At 45.3% G+C, this 19,718-nt stretch overlaps 1 protein-coding gene across 1 annotated transcript in view; it reads right to left on the bottom strand.

Annotated features, from left to right (window-relative positions):
* The window catches only part of LOC134910877 (ceruloplasmin-like), a 327,221-nt gene that overhangs the window by 214,591 nt on the left and 92,912 nt on the right, over window positions 1-19,718 (bottom strand). The window contains exon 9 of the mRNA XM_063919263.1: window positions 5,442-5,581. Coding sequence (XP_063775333.1) covers window positions 5,442-5,581 — 140 coding nt within the window. The remainder of the gene's footprint in view (window positions 1-5,441; window positions 5,582-19,718) is intronic.

Below are 19,718 nucleotides of genomic sequence, written 5' to 3'. Positions count from 1 at the left end.
CTAATAAAAGCAACAAAAGTAATAACATAGATATTGCATTTCTAGTGGGGCTCCATGTACTAGTTTAAGTCCATTAAATAGTTCATGTTGCAGAACTCAGTCATAATAGCTATAGCTCCTTATTCAGTGATCACAGTTTTGAAAGTTCACAGTCTTATATAAAATATGTAGCTGTTGCAGGACTAGACTGACTGAAATACAAAGAGCAAGGCCACAGTCAAACAGCCTTGCTACCCTGTTACTACCTTCGTATAACTTCTGTGACAAAAGTATCTGTCCTTAGCTGACAGTTTCCCTGTATAGCTGTGTGACAGTTACATCTATAAATTGCGAGTCGAGAGAGAGGAAGTACTGTACCACTATGCTCCCTGCAATGCTGGTGCTCCTTTAACTGCAGTTTAATAACTGTAGTCAATTAATGGTGTCCTTGGATAAAACTAGCTGCTGATTGGAATTGCATTTATAAAGTACTTAGGCAGCTTTATGTTCCAAAACTATGCTTGCCTATAGCATTTGAGCTAAGGTACAATGTAAGCAGCTAAACTGTCTTTTGTCCCTGAAGAAGCTTGTGATGTGTGGCTAGTGCAGCAGTGTTACTGACCTGTGTTACAAGGGTTAGGTTGGCCTCAATTAACCATCATATGCTGACCTCTGTCTGTAGCTGCAGCAATATCCTGTCTCTGCAACTCCCACCATCTGTTACTCCAAAGCAGGGCTACCTCCAGGGCTGTCCTTCAAAAGGGAGGGTAGGCTGCATGGCCTAGTTCCAGCTACACAGTCAGTAGAGCCCATCACTGTTCTGTTCTGTCAGATGCCTGTCAGCCAGCACCATTGGAAGCAGTGGGATCCCCACAGGAGGCTGGAATTACTGATTGGCTGCTACAATGAAGATCTCCGATCACTGGGAATAGAATCTGGCTTTTAATAAGCTGTACAGCACCTGTCACACACCAGCAGCTGCCTCTGCTCCAAGTTGCTGCTCTGAGTCTTCCTAAGATGGCTGCTGCCCAACTGTCTCTGAAGACGGCTGGAACTACCACTGCCAAAGCTCTCTCTCTCTCTCTGGGATCAATATGCCTTTTGCGTATTGGTCAGTGTCCCCATGCCAGACACAGCACTCAAGGCACAGGTAGCCATATCCCTGCTGTAAGTTTAATAGTGTCCAGTCAGCGATGCATTCAGCAGGGGAAGGGGCACAATAGTCACACTACAGCTCGTGGCAGCTATGATGGAGTGCCACATTCTCCACATGTGCTGGCTTCACTGGGTGCTTAGTCCCTTATTATACACTGACACCAATGCATGTTGTAGCCACAGGATGGCTGACGACATAGCCCACTGTCACCAATGTTTAAGGGGCATAACATACAGGGCATCTTACGCATTTATATCTATAAATATAATAAGGCACTCCACAGTAAATATACAAGGGGAGAAGGTTCTTTTGGTGGGGTGCCACATATGCATCTACTACAATGATGCATGTCCCCACGCATCTGACATTTCCCACATATAATAAAGAAATTGGCCTTTAACATTTCATTAAGTTATCATAGATCAAAAAGCAGTAATATAAAGCAGTTCTTATTCGACACAGCTTCTGAACTCTCTCTATGTCTATGGTATAATTTGGGCCTCTTCACTTGGATCTATCACTATAGTATGTAGACCGATCAGGCTGCTTCAATCTCTGTACCTTAGAGGTAATGTGACTCTAGTACTACGTTCCGACCTTCTTATGCACAGGGTAGACACCTCTCCCCAACCTCGGCATAATCAACACCAAGGTGTTCACCATGTTCTATGGTCATCCCTTCCACGGGCACAGGGGCCATTCATTTTAATGAGCTCTGCAGAACTGCACCACTCATGAACATCAAGGGCTCTATGGGGTTATGCCATGGAATACCCTCCGGGGTCTCTCGCAGTTCTGACACAGACAAGTCCCATCCTTCCTCAGGAACTTGATCTGTACAGCATTTAAGTTGGTCTCTAGACATGACACTGTTTCCCCAGACTTTCTACAGATTTCGTAGGTATATCGTTCACCTTCTGGAACACTAGTCACGATGTAAGGGATAGTTTTCCACATGGTATCCAATTTGCTTTGATGATGATTCCACTTCCTCCAAACTGTATACCCAACTTGTAGAGGCACAGATCAAATATGCACATTATAGTCTCTCTCTTGATGCTGGTGGACAATTTCCACTCTCTATTCAATGATGGCTCAGGCAGTTTTGATTCTCCATTGATGCTCATGGACCCAGTCAGTTTTAAGCTTGTCAGGACAAGTCACTGCAGGATTCAACACCAAGTCTTGGGGTAGTTTGCCCCATCGGCCGAACATGAGGTAATAAGGCGTAAATCTTGTGGAGCAGTGTTCCGTATTATTATACAGGTAGGTGAGCTCAGGTAATAGAGTCACCAACTTGGCTTGATCTTCCTGTGATAGACTTCTTAACATTCCAATAATAGTTTGATTAGCTCGCTCACACAGTCCATTCCCCTGTGGATGGTAAGCCGTGGTTCTAGCTTTTCATCAGCTGTAGTAAGAGTAAAGTTCATGTAAGGCTGTAGACAATACCAACCCCTTGGGAAGTGTAAATTAATCCCCCCAAGTCCCCTCTGTGCACCTGGTGGCTGTTACGGTGTTTAACTGAAAGCCATGATGGTTGCAATGTTTCTGATGGTCATAATGTTACGATGGTGATGATCGCATTCCGATGTTTGAAAACATTTTTTTTATAAAGTCACTTTGGATAAGTTTAAATACTGTATATGTTCTTCACCTAATTCACTTATAAATAAGAGCAACATTTTCTAAACGGTTTTTGGGACAAAAAAATTTCAGTTAAGTGGTGAAAAAATACTACTAGTGACTGGCCAGAATAATGTTGCTGGTCTGCATTTTGTCACCTTTAGAATATGTATGAGGTTTTAGGCACCTCAAAAGGTTGAACTTAGTAAAATTGATGCTCACTTAAGCCAATCAAACAACACAATGATTAAAGGAAGGTGGTAATTGTAAAGTGGTCTGTGTGCAAATAAACACAAGGCTCTGGAGGTGTGTCTGCAGAAGTGTGTCTTTACTCTCTGCATCATGCTGAATAATGACTGCAAAGACACATCCTGATCAACAAGTGGGGAGCAGTGATGCAACTTCCTGTCCTCCACATTAAAGCAACACAACATACTTCTACAGTAATATAATTGAGTTCATGATAATTAATGAATAGTTTAAGATGTCCCACATTCTCTGAGATGAAAAATAAACTGCCCCAGCGGGATACATGTTTTTCAAAAGATATATGCATTGGATATTTTCACCGATGCATTTGGAATCGGTTTGTGCTTAAGGTAAAGGGAGGGAGTACACTCATCGATCAGGAGTTTTTCCAGGAAGAAAGTTAATTGTACAATTTTAGAGGGCTGAGTAGGAATACTTCAGCCCACTGTATACAGAAATCAACCTGAAATGATGGATACTGAATGATGAAGATATTCTTTGAACACGATTGGCTTTCTGTAGGCATTTTGGTAGTATTGAACTTGTATTAAACTTAAATATGCTGTAGAAATAATACCTCGCAGGGAGTATTATATTGGAACTCAGGAAGGTATAGGTGGGTAGGACTAGTATCCTGTATAATGACTAGGAAGCATGTAAGGATCTATTCATGAAGCATTGAAAAATGTGGAGAAGTTGCCCATGGCAACCAATCAGCTGCTACGTATCATTTTATACATTTCACTTTATAAATGTTACCTCAACACTGGTTGCCATGGGCAACTTCTCCACTCACTCTCCACTCTTTTCACTGCTTCATGAATAGACCCCACAATATGATCTCCTTATGTAATACTCCCACTTGAAGAGTTAATAGAGCCACCCAGCTTGTATCAAACTTAAAGGAATTCTACTGCGTTCGATGTTTGTTAAGAAAAATGTAAGTCTCTAATGACTGAAGTGGTAATATAATTTTGCTTACAATTTAAACTTGGTTATAAGTACAGTACAGATGTAGCTCAGAATGAGCCCATTGTCTGTATACAATGCTGATTTATCTATCGGGGTTCAGTATGATTTAGTGATGGTCAGAATCCCAACAGCCATTGACCTACAGTCAAAATACCAACACGGTCAAAATACCAACATTCATTATGGCGACATGTTCAAAATGCCAACATAGTCAGAATACCGACATTTCAAATAATGACATGTGAAAATAGCGGCATGAGTTTTTCTGTTTTTTTGTGACAATGTTGACGTAGTTTGACATGGACACCGTCTAAGTAAGGGGTGGCCGTACTTTTGGGACCTGGGATCTACTTTTTGTTCACTTACTTACCGATGATCTTCCAGCGCCAGATAACACCAATAATAACGCTCACATTTAAAAATAGCATTAATAATGATGCCATCAAATAACAGCACCAATAATATGGCTCACATTTAAAAATACAGTAGCATTTAGAATGACATCATCAAATAACCCCTTCCCCCTTCTCCATGCAATTCCACCACTTTGCATATACCCCCTTCCAGTCCCCAGCATAATAGCCTCCTGTACAATAATACAGATCCTCCACCCTTTGCAGACCCCCCCTTTTTAAAAAAAATCCTTTGTGAAGATACCACGCTCTCTGCAGGTCCTCCCTTTGCAGATCATCCCTCTCCTTGTGAAGAAACCCCCCTTTGCATAACTTACCTGACAAGTTGTCACGCTGCCTAGCTTCAGTCCTCCCTCTCCCAGCAGTCACGGCTCCCTGCTTTCATGTTGCATGGCCTACCGCTGGCTGCCTCTCCTGTCGTCGCCACCGCCATCTGGATCACACTGGATCCAACTAGCGCCGAGGCTCCTCACATCACGAGTGACATCATTACGTCACCTGCACACTGCATCCCTGGGAACTCTGAAGAGAAGCAGCGGTGGCAAGCTCCTTACAGTTATTTTCTGTTAAGCCTGTTGCGATCTACCAGTGGATGCTCCGCGAGCTACCAGTTGATCACGATCTACCTTTTGGCCACCTCTGGTCTAAGTGTACCGGGTCCCCACGCATGGCTCGCCATGATTCGGGTGCGGTGCCTTGCTTCGCACGGCACACTATTATATTCCCCCTCCAGGTCCACTGAGATGGCTAAGTATGAACAAGTCTGTTTTGGGGCGAAAATTCCTTAAAAATACATGTCGGCATTTTTTTCATGTTGGCATTCTGACTGTGTTGGCATTTTGAACATGTCGGCATAACGAATGTCGGTATTTTGACCATGTCAGTAATGTGACTGTTGGTCAATGGCTGTCAGGATTATGTCTGTCGGTAAATCAACTGCTATCCATCTATAGATGCAATAGAATTATACAATTATACTTGTGAAACACTTTTCATAATCATGGTAAAATAGTCTAATAAGTAAATGAGGCATCTAGTACATTTACCCAGGATTCCAAGATATGCTTCTTTGTTGGATCTTCTTTTCAGCTTAGTGAAAGATGAATCTGTGTATTCTACATAAACTGCTTTCTTATAGTGCCCTCCAATTCTCGCCTTATTTCGCTCAAAATATTTTGCAGATTCACTGTAAAGACAGAGGCAGTGGAAGCGATATGATATGATGTCAACATAATATTATAAGAGTATGCAACATATTATAATACAGTAAGGTAAGGTACATTAGAAGTTGGGCCTTATTCAGCTTCAGTTGCAGTTTTGATAAAATAGCAAAACTGCAACTGCTATCATTCAAGTGCTGGGGGGCCACCCGGCACAGGGCAAGGCCTCCAAGCATGCTAATGGCAAGCAGCGATGTGATTGCAATATAACTATGATCGCATTGTTTATAGTAGCTCCCCTGCTTCCTCAGTTGGCCCACTGTCATGTTTCTAGTCTCAGCAGTCGCCTGTGATGTCATGCGGCTGCCCTGGTTTCCATGGAACTGTGCATGCGCAGGACCCGCCCTGTACATGCAAAGGCCAGGGAGATGCGATTGCAAGTCAGTATTGCAAATGCCTCTGTCTGATTGACAGGCAAAGGCATTCTCAGGGTGGTCGGGGCGGCATTGTTGTTTTGCGGATTAAACAGGGGTGGACCAGCAACATTTCGGGTCAAAGAGGATGTCTCCATTCACCAGGATATATACAGTACTAGATAGTATATTGCTTTCTACCATATGCATCTAACTTGGGCAAAGGGGCATATGTTTTACAGTATTCCTGAAAAAGTCCGGAATAATTACATTCTTCACTGCTGCATATTGTGACGGTTTGTAATTCAATTTAAGGCAAGTTATCATGCTCCCAATGCCAGGTCATGGGTTTCAATACAGTGACCTGGCAGAGCTAATGCTCATGTGTAACTATCCGTCTGTGCTTGCATAAGCAGTATTCAATCTCTATCAATAAAAAAATGTGTAAATGTATCCCATAGGATACAATAGCCTAATGCAATCCAAAGGGGACATCCTCTTTGATCTATGGGGGTCATTCCGAGTTGTTCGCTCGCTAGCAGTTTTTAGCTGCCGTGTAAACGCATTGTCGCCGCCCACCGGGGAGTGTATTTTCGCTTTGCAGAAATGCAAACGCTTGTGCAGCAGAGCGCCTGCAAAATTATTTTGTGCAAAACAAGACCAGCCCTATAGTTACTCTTCAAGGCCCTCATTCCGAGTTGATCGCACGCTAGCTGCTTTTAGCAGCAGTGCAAACGCTAAGCCGCCGCCCTCTGGGAGTGTATCTTAGCTTAGCAGAAGTGAGACCGAAAAGTGCTCGTAAAAATTTTCATGCCATTTCTGAGTAGCTCCAGACCTACTCCTACCTTGCGATCACTTCAGGCTATTTAGTTCCTGCGTTGACGTCACAAACACGCCCTGCATTCGGCCAGTCACTCCCCCGTTTCCCCAGGCACGCCTGCGTTTTTTAGCACACTCCCGGAAAACGGTCAGTTACCTCCCAGAAACGCCCCTTTCCTGTCAATCACTCACCGATCAGCAGAGCGACAGAAAAGCATCGCTCGCCCTTGTGTAAAACTGCATAGTTTTGTGTGAAAGTACTTTGCGCGTGCGTACTGCGGCCCGTATGCATGCGCAGAAGTGCCGATTTTTAGCCTGATCGCTGCGCTGCGAACAACGGCAGCTAGCGATCAACTCGGAATAAGGGCCCGTGTGCGATGATTGTAATGATGGAGGAACGGCTTTTGACGTCATGCACCCGCCCAGCGTTCGCCCAGCCACGCCTGCGTTTTCTCCCGACACACCTGAGTTTTTCTAAGCACTCCCTAAAAATGGTCGGTTGCCACCCAGAAATGCCCACTTCATGTCAATCTTCCTGCGTTCGGCCGTGCAACTGAAAGCTTCGCTAGAACCTGTGCAAAACCACAAAGGACTTTGTACCTGTAGTTCGTGCGTGCGCATTGCGGTGCATACGTATGCGCAGAAATGCCGATTTTTAGCCTGATCGCTGCACTGTGAACAATGGCAGCTAGCGATTAACTCGGAATGACCCCCTTATGTCTTGTCTTGGCAACAAAAAACAAAGCACATTAAAAGATGCACAACTCGTCCAATAAGTATTATAGTACTTGTCATTCCAATTGACTGGCTGTGCTCTGATTGGTTAGAACATGAGATCAACCATTCTACTTGGTTAGTACTTACATGGGTTGTGCATATAATATCTAAACCCGTGTAAATATGATTTTCTCCACGATATAAAATTATTATTAATATTATTATTATTATTATCATTATGGGATGGTATCGGGATCTTGGTGCTCATGATGCTGTCAGTCAGAATACTGACAGTGGCACCCCAACGCTTGGGATTCCGACAACTAAAAGGTAACTATGTTATCCCTAATCTCCCTAACCCAAACTCCCCCCCCCCCCGCAGCCTAACTCTAACTCTCCCTCCCCGACAGCCTAACCCTCTCCGGTCGTGCCTAACCCTAATCCTTTCTCCCCGCAGCCTAAACTTTACCTCTTCCCCACTCCTGGATCACTGCAGAGACGGAAGTCCTTCGGTCAGGATCACAATGTTTGGGATTCCGGCGGCGGCATTGTGATGTGTGTTGGGATCGCAGCGTCAGGATTCTGGCATAGGTATTCTTATGGCTGAGATCAATCAATCTACCATTGGTATTATATTTTATGAATTGCCTATAGTTCTGACTAATAAATTAAAATTTCCCTTGATACTTTCAATTTTTAGTGAAATAAAATCACCATGAGATAGGCACTATCCTAATATTAAAACAGAATTTTGTGAGTTTTGAGCTATTACTAAAAACACTCTGGAGTCTGATATCTGAATAAACCATACACTCTATGCCAGAGGTTCCCAAATGCAGTCCTCAAGGCTCCCCAACAGTCCAGGATTCAGGTATATCCATGGCTCAGCACAGCTGGTTAAATTAAATTGACTTAAGTGCTAATTAAGTCACCTGTGGCCAAGCATGGATACATTTAAAACCTGGACCAGTAAGGTGCCTTGAGGACTGCGTATGGGAACCTATTCTCTACATCAGTGGTTCTCAAACTCGGTCCTCAGGACCCCACACAGTGCATGTTTTGCAGGTAACCCAGCAGGTGCACAGGTGTATTAATTACTCACTGACACATTTTAAAAGGTCCACAGGTGGAGTTAATTATTTCACTTGTGATTCTGTGAGGAGACCTGCAAAACATGCAATGTGTGGGGTCCTGAGGACCGAGTTTTAAAACCTGTGCTCTACATGTTATACCAAATACGTTTTTTTGTTTTTCAATGGCAAGAATATTGAAAGAACAACCGGTTATTCACAATACCAATTTATAAAAACAGACATATATTAAAAAAAAATATATAAAAAAAAACATCACACAACACATATATAAAATACTGAACCATGGTCCTAAATGATCTTTCCTCCTAAAGGTGTATTTTGTGAATTGGCTCTTATAAGTAAAGATGAGCGGGTTTGGTTCGTCGAGATCCGAACCCCCCGGACTTCACGTGGTTTACACGGGTCCGAGGCAGCCTTGGTTCTTCCCGCCTTACACGCAAAACCCGAACGGGGGAAAATGTCATCATCCCGCTGTTGGATTCTCGCAAGATTCGGATTCCATATAAAGAGCAGATGTAGATTGAGCGGAGAGGACGTGGCTACGTTCTCGTCCTGAATAGCCCAATATTAGCAAAATATCTGCTCAATTTCTGTGCTCAGTATCAGTGCTGCATTGTGGTGACCAGTATATAGTAGTACAGTACAGTAGTCCATTGCTGTATCTTGCTGATTCCGTGTCAGTTCTTCTAGTATCCTGAACAGTTCTCAATATCTGTGCTCAGTATCTGTGCTGCATTGTGGTGACCAGTACAGTAGTCCATTGCTGTATCTTGCTGCTCCATGTCAGTTCTAGTATCCTGAACAGTGCTCAATATCTGTGCTCAGAATCAGTGCTGCATTGTGGTGACCAGTATATAGTAGTACAGTACAGTAGTCTAGTGCTGTTCTCGCTGCCCAGTGTCAGTTCTAGTATTCTGAACAGTGCTCAAAATCTGTGCTCAGTATCAGTGCTGCATTGTGGTGACCAGTATATAGTAGTACAGTACAGTAGTCCATTGCTGTATCTTGCTGCTCCGTGTCAGTTCTAGTATCCTGAAGAGTGCTCAATATCTGTGCTCAGCATCAGTGCTGCATTGTGGTGACCAGTATACTACTCAGTTCTGGACGTGTCTGGACGTGTCTGCAGGAGCTCCTGGGCTCCATCTGGTTACCTGTGGGATCCCGCCCCCTCTCCCTGCTGTGGGAGCTGGGGAGTGGGCAGCTGCAGCAGGAAAATCCCCTGCCTGGAGGGCCCAGGCTGGGTCTTGTATTCCTAGACATCAGGGGGTGCCTGGTGGTGCCCTATCATCATGATGAAGAAGGGGGGAGGCCCGTTGGCCTCCACAGCTAAAGTGAAAAAGAAAGAGAACATCAGAACATCTGTCCGTGTTGCAGCAGCGGCTGCTGCTGTGAAGGAAGCAAAAGAGAAGATGCAGGAGACTAAAGCTGAATGCCAGGGACCTGAGAAAACAAGAGGTAGGCAAAGCACCCCCTCCGTGCAAAGGGGGGGTACCTCAAAGCAAGAGGCAGTGGGAGCAGAGAATCCCAGAGCTGAGAAAGGTCCGCCCGTAGAAGGGAAAGTGGTGTCTGCAGGTCCGTCCAGAGAAGGGGAGCGGAGAACGGCACAGCAAAGAAACAAATCCCGAGAAGGGTCCCTGTCCAGGGCAGCCCCCCTTCCCGTGCTAGCAGCAGGTATCCCTGGGGGTAGTGCAGCTCCCGGGGAGAATGCTGCAATGGCCGGGGGTTCCCGTGAGGGGATTGGGGGAAAGCTGCGGGACGGAGGGGAGCAGCAGGTGCCGCTAGTTGGAAAAGCTACAATTAAAATTGAAGAATCAATTTCATGGTATGATGCATCCCCCGAGCCCCTCGAGTTAGCAGAGAGTACCTTTGGGGGCATGCCAGCCCCTGGGGGGAAATCTGCGGATACCGGGGGGTTAGGGGTTAATCAAGAGGAAAGCAGCATGGAAGAAGTGTCAGAATTGGGGGAAAATTCTTCTTCGGAAGACACATCTGACACTGAAGAAATATTATCCAAGATGTCACTACAGGAGCTAATAATGGAGTCAAAGAGAATTAATACCCGTATTATAACAGCAAAGAAAAGACGGAATAAAGGTCAAGTGTGGGAGAGGCAGAGGTATAGAAATCAAATAGAGGATTTGACACAGTACCATGCTCGTATTAAGGAGAAAATGATTATTTCCAGGGAAGAAAGCTGTAAGAAAAGCAGTATTGAAAATCTGCCAGCGCAACAGGGGTTAACAGCATTGCCATCTGCCAAGGATTCCCCTGTAGTGCAGCAGGAGTCAGCGGTGCAGGAGGCGCAGCTTCAGGAAGGATTTCCCTGTGACATCAGTGAGGAGGTGGTCCCGAGAGCAGAAGACCAATGCGGCAGCCGAGGGAACCCCGGTGACACGGCAACTGACGTGAAGGGAACCCCGGTTGCCATGGAGACGGAGGAAAAGCCGGGGTCCGTGGACAAAGGTGAGCCAGTGGCGATACAGAGGCAGCAGGAAGACCAAGAAGCGGTGGCCAGAGTGGTAAACTCTGAGAGCAAGGAGACAGAAAAGACCCGTGCGGGGATCCCGACTGAAAGGAAGGTGATGTCAGCGGGAGTCCCGGTCAGCGGGGAAATCTGCAAAGCGGCTGGAAACAGCAGGCAGGAAATGAGTGTCCCTGGTGGTGGAGGAGTGAAGGAGGCAAGGGGGGCTCCAGAAATTTATTTGGGTGGAGGGGGCCCACTTGGGCTTTTCAGGGGGGAGGGGGACCAAGGCGGTAATAAAGGAAATACAGGTAAAAATGATAAAACAAATAAAGAAGGAGGGAATATGGAGAAGCCTGCTATGGTGCAAGGACAGCCAAGACTGGATAAAAGCTCACTGTCGAAACAGGAGACGGAGGTGGTGAACACTGTTTATGGAGAACTGCAAGTGCCAGAGAGGATGCGAGCGGCAGCAAAATTGATAAGTACAGAAACATTAAAACATAAAGATAAAAGTAAAAATGTTGTGCCTGTTATAAAATGTATGCAAATGAAGTCTGCATCCGTCCCTCTTCCAACCCCTGCCCCTGTGTTTGTCCCTGTCCCTGTTGCAGGTAAAGGTGGTACATCTAAGGACGGTGACATATCTTATGCAAAGGTACTGAGTGAACCAGTGACAATAGGACGGAGTGATGATGTTTGGGGAGATGGAGGGGAGGCGGGAGGCTTTGGAAGGAGAAAAATAATCCATTTTAAATGGAATGGGAAAGGGGAAACTCATTCTAAGGTAGATTTTTTGAGGGAATTCTTTGCCCTAGGGTTCTCGGCCAGACAATTGTACTCCTGCATTCACCCTGTGAACTCGAAAGAGTTTGACGTGGCCTTTATGGCAAACAGGGTGATGCAGGAATGCTTCTTGAAATTAACCGACGTAGAGGAAGGTGGATATTTCAATCAATTTTCCTTTTTCATGAGGGGGAGGATTGAAAGCATTAAGGTTTCTATACTGGTAAGAAATGAGACAATACCAGAAAATGACATCAAATTCTGGCTCAGCAGACAATGCGAAAAAGTATTAAGTTTGGAAAAAACTGATTATACACTTGGGGTTTGGGGGGGAACTTGGTCAGCAAACGTGCACTTGTTGAGAAGTGGAGAAGGTGTAAAACATCTGCCGTCCGCCGCATACATTGGCCGCGATCGCATTCAGGTGTTCTACCAGGGTCAGCCAAAGACTTGTTTCAGGTGTGGTGACCCTGGGCACTTGAACCATGAGTGTGACGCGGTCAAGTGCAATCTATGCGGCGGACTGGGCCATACTTCAAAGACATGTAATATAATTTGTTGCAATTTATGTGGGGGTGAAGGTCACCCATATAGTAGGTGCCCGGAAGCGGTGAAAACAAAAGAATGGAGGAGGAGAAGAGAAAGTGTAGAGGAGTTAGTAACACAGAGGAGGGCAAAGGAGATGGAAGAAAGAGAGAAAAATGTGCAAGTAGGATCAGTGAAGGTACAGGAAGGGAAGGTGGAATGGAAGTTAGCAGGAGGAAGAGGGAAGGGAAAGGAAGGAAAGGAAGATAAAGATGAGGGGTTCCAACTAGTAGTAAAAGGAGGAAAAAGGCAGGCAGGGATAATTAAAGAAAATGTACTACTTTTCAATAGGTTTGAAGGGGCACCTACGGATGAAGAAGAGGGGGAAATAATGAAAGAAAAAGGAGAGCTAGTGCTAAAGCAAAGGAAAGTAAGGAAGAGAAGGAAGAGAGAGAAAGGGAGTGGGGAAGGTGGAAAAAAAAAGAAGGAGAGAAAAGGAAGTTTAACGGAGGTTTCAGGGAAAGAATCAGAAAGTGAGTTGGAGTGGGACCCGGTAGGATCTAGATTAGTGGGGAAGGACAAGGAGGAAGGTGATCATGTAGAATCAAACATGGAGGAAATTAGGGAGGGAGTGCAGGAATCCACAATAGAGAAGGATTCGCCTTCAATGGATCCTGCCCGGAAACCCCCAGATCCTGGTTCAGGCGTGGAGGGAGCCGGGATGAAAGAAGGTGAGGCTGTCGTAAGAATGGAATGTGGTGTTGGTGGTGGTGATGGTGATGGAGGTGGTGGGGAGAAGTGAATAAGGAAAATGGGTAGTGAAGCTCAATCACCAAAGAAACATGGATCTCCACCCTATACGATGCGCCACGATTAATGTGGCTTCCGTTCTTTCCGATAAGGCTCGGTTTATGGCTTTTGAATTTTTTAACAACCAGGATTTTGATATTTTGTTTTTGCAGGAGACCCGGGTTAACAGGTTGGCAGCTCTTCACAAAGCCAAAAGTGAGTGGAGAGGTGGGCCCTCCTATTGGTCTCTTGCAGCTGAGCCTTATGGTGGGGTGGCGGTACTTTTTGCCGGCATAGTAACTGTGCACAAGGTTATTGAGTTACAAATTGGAAGGTGTATGATCTTAGATGTCACCTTGAGAGGGCATGACCTAAGGCTGATCAACATCTATGGGCCCCAGACAGCCTGGGATAGGAAATGCCTTTTCAAGAGGATCAAGCCATTTCTTTTTACGGCCCAGCAGGTTGTTTTTGGTGGCGATTTCAACGCCGTAGTTAGGCCAAAAGACAGGGGAGGAGCCAAAAAAACCATGGGCTATGATTCAAATTATTTAGTATCAATGGTTAGGCAGGCGGGTTTGGTTGATGTTCATATTCGGCACCATCCAGACCTCACGGGTTACACTTATTTTAGTGGTCAGAGTAGGACTAGAATAGATAGATTTTTTGTTAAAGAAACTTCTAAGACTTTGCCTTCACAGGTAAGGTTGGTAGAATTTTCGGATCACGGGTTCTTGACTTTTTCTTTGAATGCCTCACAGTCCATTTCGAAAGGAAGGGGCCTATGGAGGCTGAACTCAGAGCTCTTAAAGGAAGAGAAGGTAAGACAATCTTTTAGGGAATTCTTCCAAGCACAGGAAACACTGTTGGAGGCAGGATGGAGTAGATCGGAGTGGTGGGAGGAAGTCAAAGAGAGGACCCGAGGGTTTTTCAAGTGGCTGGTAGCAAAGAAAAACTTGGTAAAGAAAAAAGCCTACTATGCTCTGAGGAGGAAATTAGACTTCCTGATCTCTGAAAGAGGAGATGATGGGGAAATCTCCCGGGTGAAATCTCGGATGCAGCAGTTGCAGTATAGTCGACTTTCGTCTTTGATTCGGGAGAGGGATTATGGCAAGTACCACTCCCCAGATCCCTACCAGAATTGTAGGCGAAAGATTGAGTTAAAGGAAATCAGAGGTCTGATTGATGGAAAGGGTGTCGTGCAGGAGGGGAGAGAGGGCATCCTGGAAGTCATTAGAACCTATTACACTGATCTGCTGTCCGAGAAGGCACTTAGCAGAGAAAAGATGGAGGATTTTCTGGGGAGGATACCAGGGCTTGTAGAACCGGATGCCTCAATTGATTGCTTAGAGAGTGAGATATCTGTGGAGGAGGTCAGGGAAGCAATTGGCGGTTTAACATTAAAAAAGACACCTGGGCCAGATGGTTTGACAGCTGAATTCTATAAAGAATTCTCAGATGTCCTGGCACCTCGTCTCGTGGAGGTTTTTAACAGTGGCCTGACAGAGGGTGAACTCCCTCCCTCCATGAGGCTTTCTGCGCTTATCTTACTCTCTAAAGGAAAGGACCCAGCCCGCATTGAGAATTGGCGCCCCATAGCACTCCTCAATACGGATAGAAAGGTGTTGGCAAAAATCATATTTAATAGGCTGATGGAATTTTCCGGGCAGTTGCTCTCAACTTCTCAGCATTGTACTGTGAAAGGTCGAAGCACATTTAGTGCTGTCCTTGGTGTCCGGGAGGCCATAGAACGGTGCAAGGTAGAGAAGTGGGGGAAGTATTTACTGGCATTGGATCAGTCCAAAGCTTTTGACCGAGTCAACCATGAGTACCTCTGGACTTTGCTGGAAAGGTATGGCATTCCAGTTAAACTAGTCAATTGGCTACGCATATTGTACAGCAAGGCCGAGAGCTTCCCGCTTGTTAATGGTTGGGTAGGGCCTGCCTTTGTGGTGAACTCTGGTGTCCGTCAGGGTTGCCCCCTGAGCCCTCTTCTTTACGTGTTTGCGATCGATCCTTTTATTCGGAGGATTGAGGACAGCATGGTGGGAGGGGTGCAGCTGGGCCAGGGAGAACCACTAAGGGTAATTGCCTATGCTGATGATGTTACAGTGGTTCTGTCGTCAAACACAGAGGCCTGTGATGTGGACCAACTGATAGGCGAATACTCAGGAGCCTCGGGCTCCATGATAAATCAGGACAAGTGTGAAGTTTTCTGGATGGGGGAGGAAGGTAGGGAATTCGACCTTCCGGACAGCCTCCCCGTGGCCAGCCATCCAATTAAGATTCTAGGAATAAGATTCGACCAGGGCGATTATGCCACAGCAAATTGGGAAAGGATACTGGAAGAGGCGACCCGGAAAGTAAGAAGTTGGAGAGGATGGAAATTCTCACTGAGGGAAAGGGTTGATTTGTGTAAAACCTACCTGATCCCATTATTTTTATATGTCAGTTATGTATGTTTTTTGCCACAACCACTGTGGTCTAAAATTGGCTCTTTGTTTTTCCTGCTGTTGTGGGGGAACAAAATGAATATAGTCAAGAGAGGCATTGCGTGCAAACCGAGGACCAAGGGGGGACTGGATATGGTCAACCCGGTGGTGTTTTTTATAACAGCTTTTTTAAAAATGAATTTTGGGGGTCTGTTTTCAGAGACCCCTCCTCGGTGGGCAGACGGTTTTGGGGAATGGATATCTCCCTTCCTCACAGTATGGATAGAAGGAGGTCACTTGAGAAACTCTCGGCGTAGAAGAGGCTACCTCCCGATCTATGTGATCCAGTGCTTGAAAGTGATTGGGCGATGGGGCTTGGGAGTGGGGGAGTTAAGAGATCTCAGTAGGAAGGAGTTGGGGAAGAGGGTCTTGCAAACTCACTTCCATGTCCCATTGGCCCTGAAGGATTGCCCAGAAACTGTATGTTCAGAAGGGATTTCTCTGATAAATTCTCAGAGGATCCCGTTGAAATTTAGGGACATTGCCTGGTTCTCATTCCAAGGGAAGCTCTATGTTAGGGGGAACCTGAAGTTTAGAAGATCCAATGATCGTGATTGTCCACGGGAGGAGTGTCAAGGTCAGGAGGAGAGTATGGACCATTTCTTGCTTCAGTGTCCTTTTAATATAAACATTTGCAAAAGAGTGTCAAGCGCTCTAGGAATACCTTGTCTTTCTGGTCTGGATTACCCGGGATGGGCATATGGGGCATTCAAAGGGTATGAAGAATTTGATTTATGCACAATTTTTATGATAAGTCTAGCTGTCAGGTATCACTTATGGAATGCACGGTGTCAGGTTTCACTGAGAAATAAAATCCTTCCCTGCGAAGTGGTGGAGGGCTTAATACTATACGAGGTGAAGCGGATGATGGAAATGGAGGAGGAGAGATTGGATGTCGTCAGTTGGTCCCACTTGTGGCGCCAGCTGAAGCCCCCTTAGTGGGTGATGGAAGATTTCTAGCCTCCAGGTACTGGAAAAACTTTCTATAACTATCTCACTTTTTAGTTGAAATAGAATTTTGAGATTTGTTTTTCTTTTCTAAATGGTTGCATACACTGGAAGAGCTGCCTAGATTTGTTATTGACTTCTCATTTAAATGTTGGATTGTCCAGGATGAAAGGAGACTAAATGGTATAAAAGGTGAGAGGATGGGTGGATTGAGAGTGGAGTGAATGGAGGTGGAGGGGAATGAAAGGAGGGGTGAGAGAGGTATGTATGGGCTCAAGAACAGGTGAAAGGGGAGTATGGAGGAGGATGAGGAGGCTAGTTTCAGAAAAAGAAAGTTTCTAACGGAAATTGTTAGAATTAAGGTAACATTTTGAAGGGAATGTAAAAAGGAGGAAATGTTAAGAATAAATGGGAAATTTTTGTTTGTTATTCAATTTTACTTTATTTATTTGTTGTAAATTTGTAAATATGTAAATAAAATGTAAGAAGGTTGCAATATTCAAATAAAAAACATTACCAGTATATAGTAGTTCAGTACAGTAGTCCAGTGCTGTTCTCACTGCCCAGTGTCAGTTCTAGTATCCTCATCAGTGCTCCATATCTGTGCTCAGTATCAGTGCTGCATTGTGGTGACCAGTATATAGTAGTACAGTACAGTAGTCCAGTGCTGTTCTCGCTGCCCAGTGTCAGTTCTAGTATCCTGAACAGTGCTCAATATCTGTGCTCAGTATCAGTGCTGCATTGTGGTGACCAGTAAATAGTAGTACAGTACAGTAGTCCATTGCTGTATCTAGCTGCTCCGTGTCAGTTCTAGTATCCTGAACAGTGCTCAATATCTGTGCTCAGTATCAGTGCTGCATTGTGGTGACCAGTATATAGTAGTACAGTACAGTAGTCCAGTGCTGTTCTCGCTGCCCAGTGTCAGTTCTAGTATCCTCATCAGTACTCAATATCTGTGCTCAGTATCAGTGCTGCATTGTGGTGACTAAAAGTCCAGTGTCTTGTGCTGCATCTTGCTGCTGTAGGGTGCTGTGGTAGTGTCCTGTCACTGTGCATAGGTCATCATTATTCCAGTCACAGTCGTATCTGGTATCTATCTAGTGGTATCTAATTCCAGACATTACTGCCATCTAATTCCAGATATATTACTGGCATATAATTCCACACATTAAAAAATGGAGAACAAAAATGTGGAGGATAAAATAGGGAAAGATCAAGATCCACTTCCACTTAGTGTTGAAGCTGCTGTCACTAGTCATGGCAGAGACAATGAAATGCCATCAACGTCGTCTGCCAAGGCAAATGCCCAATGTCATAGTAGAGAGCATGTAAAATCCAAAAAACAAAAGTTCAGTAAAATGACCCAAAAATATAAATTAAAAGCATCTGAGGAGAAGCGTAAACTTGCCAATACGCCATTTACGACACGGAGTGGCAAGGGATGGCTAAGGCCCTGGCCTATGTTCATGGCTAGTGGTTCAGCTTCACATGAGGATGGAAGCACTCATCCTCCTGCTAGAAAAATGAAAAGAGTTAAACTGGCAAAAGCCCAGCAAAGAACTGTGCGTTCTTCTAAATCACAAATCCCCAAGGAGAGTCCAATTGTGTCGGTTGCGATGCCTGACCTTCCCAACACTAGACGGGAAGAGGTGGCTCCTTCCACCAATTGCACGCCCCCTGCAGGTGTTGGAAGGAGCACCCACAGTCCAGTTCCTGATAGTCAAATTGAAGATGTCACTGTTGAAGTACACCAGGATGAGGATATGGGTGTTGCTGGCCCTGAGGAGGAAATTGACAAGGAGGATTCTGATGGAGAGGTGGTTTGTTTAAGTCAGGCACCCGGGGAGAAACCTGTTGTCCGTGGAATGAATAAGGCCATTGACATGCCTGGTCAAAATACTAAAAAAATCACCTCTTCGGTGTGGAATTATTTCATCAGAAATGCGGACAACTGGTATCAAGCCATGTGTTGCCTTTGTCAAGCTGTAATAAGTAGGGGTAAGGATGTTAACCACCTAGGAACATCCTCCCTTATACGTCACCTGGAGCGCATTCATTAGAAGTCATTGACAAGTTCAAAAACTTTGGGTGACAGCGGAAGCAGTCCACTGACAACTAAATCCCTTCTTCCTCTTGTACCCAAGCTCCTACAAACCAAACCACCAACTCCCTCAATGTCAATTTCCTCTTTAGACAGGAACGCCAGTAGTCCTGCAGGCCATGTCACTGGCAAGTCTGATGAGTCCTCTTCTAACTGGGATTCCTCTGATGGATCCTTGAGTGGAACGCCTACTGCTGCTGGCGCTGCTGTTGTTGCTGCTGGGAGCCGATCGTCATCCCAGAGGGGAAGTCGGAAGACCACTTGTACTACTTCCAGTAAGCAATTGACTGTCCAACAGTTCTTTGCGAGGAAGATGAAATATCACAGCAGCCATCCTGTTGCAAAGCGGATAACTCAGACCTTGACAACTATGTTGGTGTTAGACGTGCATCCGGTATCCGCCGTTAGTTCACAGGGACTTAGAGAATTGCTTGAGGTTTTGTGTACCCCCGGTACCAAATACCATCTAGGTTCCACTTCTCTAGGCAGGCGATACCGAGAATGTACACAGACGTCAGAAAAAGAGTCACCAGTGTCCTAAAAAATACAGTTGTACCCTATGTCCACTTAACCACGGACATGTGGACAAGTGGAGCAGGGCAGACTAAGGACTATATGACTGTGACAGCCCACTGGGTAGATGTATTGCCTCCCGCAGCAACAACAGCAGCGGCGGCACCAGTAGCAGCATCTTGCAGATGCTAACTCGTTCCTAGGCAGGCTACGCTTTGTATCACCACTTTATATAAGAGGCACACAGCTGACAACCTCTTACAGAAACTGAAGAACATGATCGCAGATTGGCTTACCCCAATTGGACTCTCCTGGGATTTGTGACATCGGACAACGCCACCAATATTGTGCGTCCGTTACAAGTGGACAAATTCCAGCACATCCCATGTTTTGCATATACAATCAATTTGGTGGTGCAGAATTTAAAAAAAAAACGACAGGGGCGTGCAAGAGATGCTGTCGGTGGCCCGAAGAATTGCGGGCCACTTTTGGCATTCAGCCACCG

Source organism: Pseudophryne corroboree, chromosome 4, assembly GCF_028390025.1.
Source record: "Pseudophryne corroboree isolate aPseCor3 chromosome 4, aPseCor3.hap2, whole genome shotgun sequence".
Lineage (NCBI taxonomy): Eukaryota > Metazoa > Chordata > Amphibia > Anura > Myobatrachidae > Pseudophryne > Pseudophryne corroboree.
The sequence above is the reverse complement of the archived record's forward strand: the minus strand, read 5'-3'. Positions and strand labels throughout refer to the sequence as shown.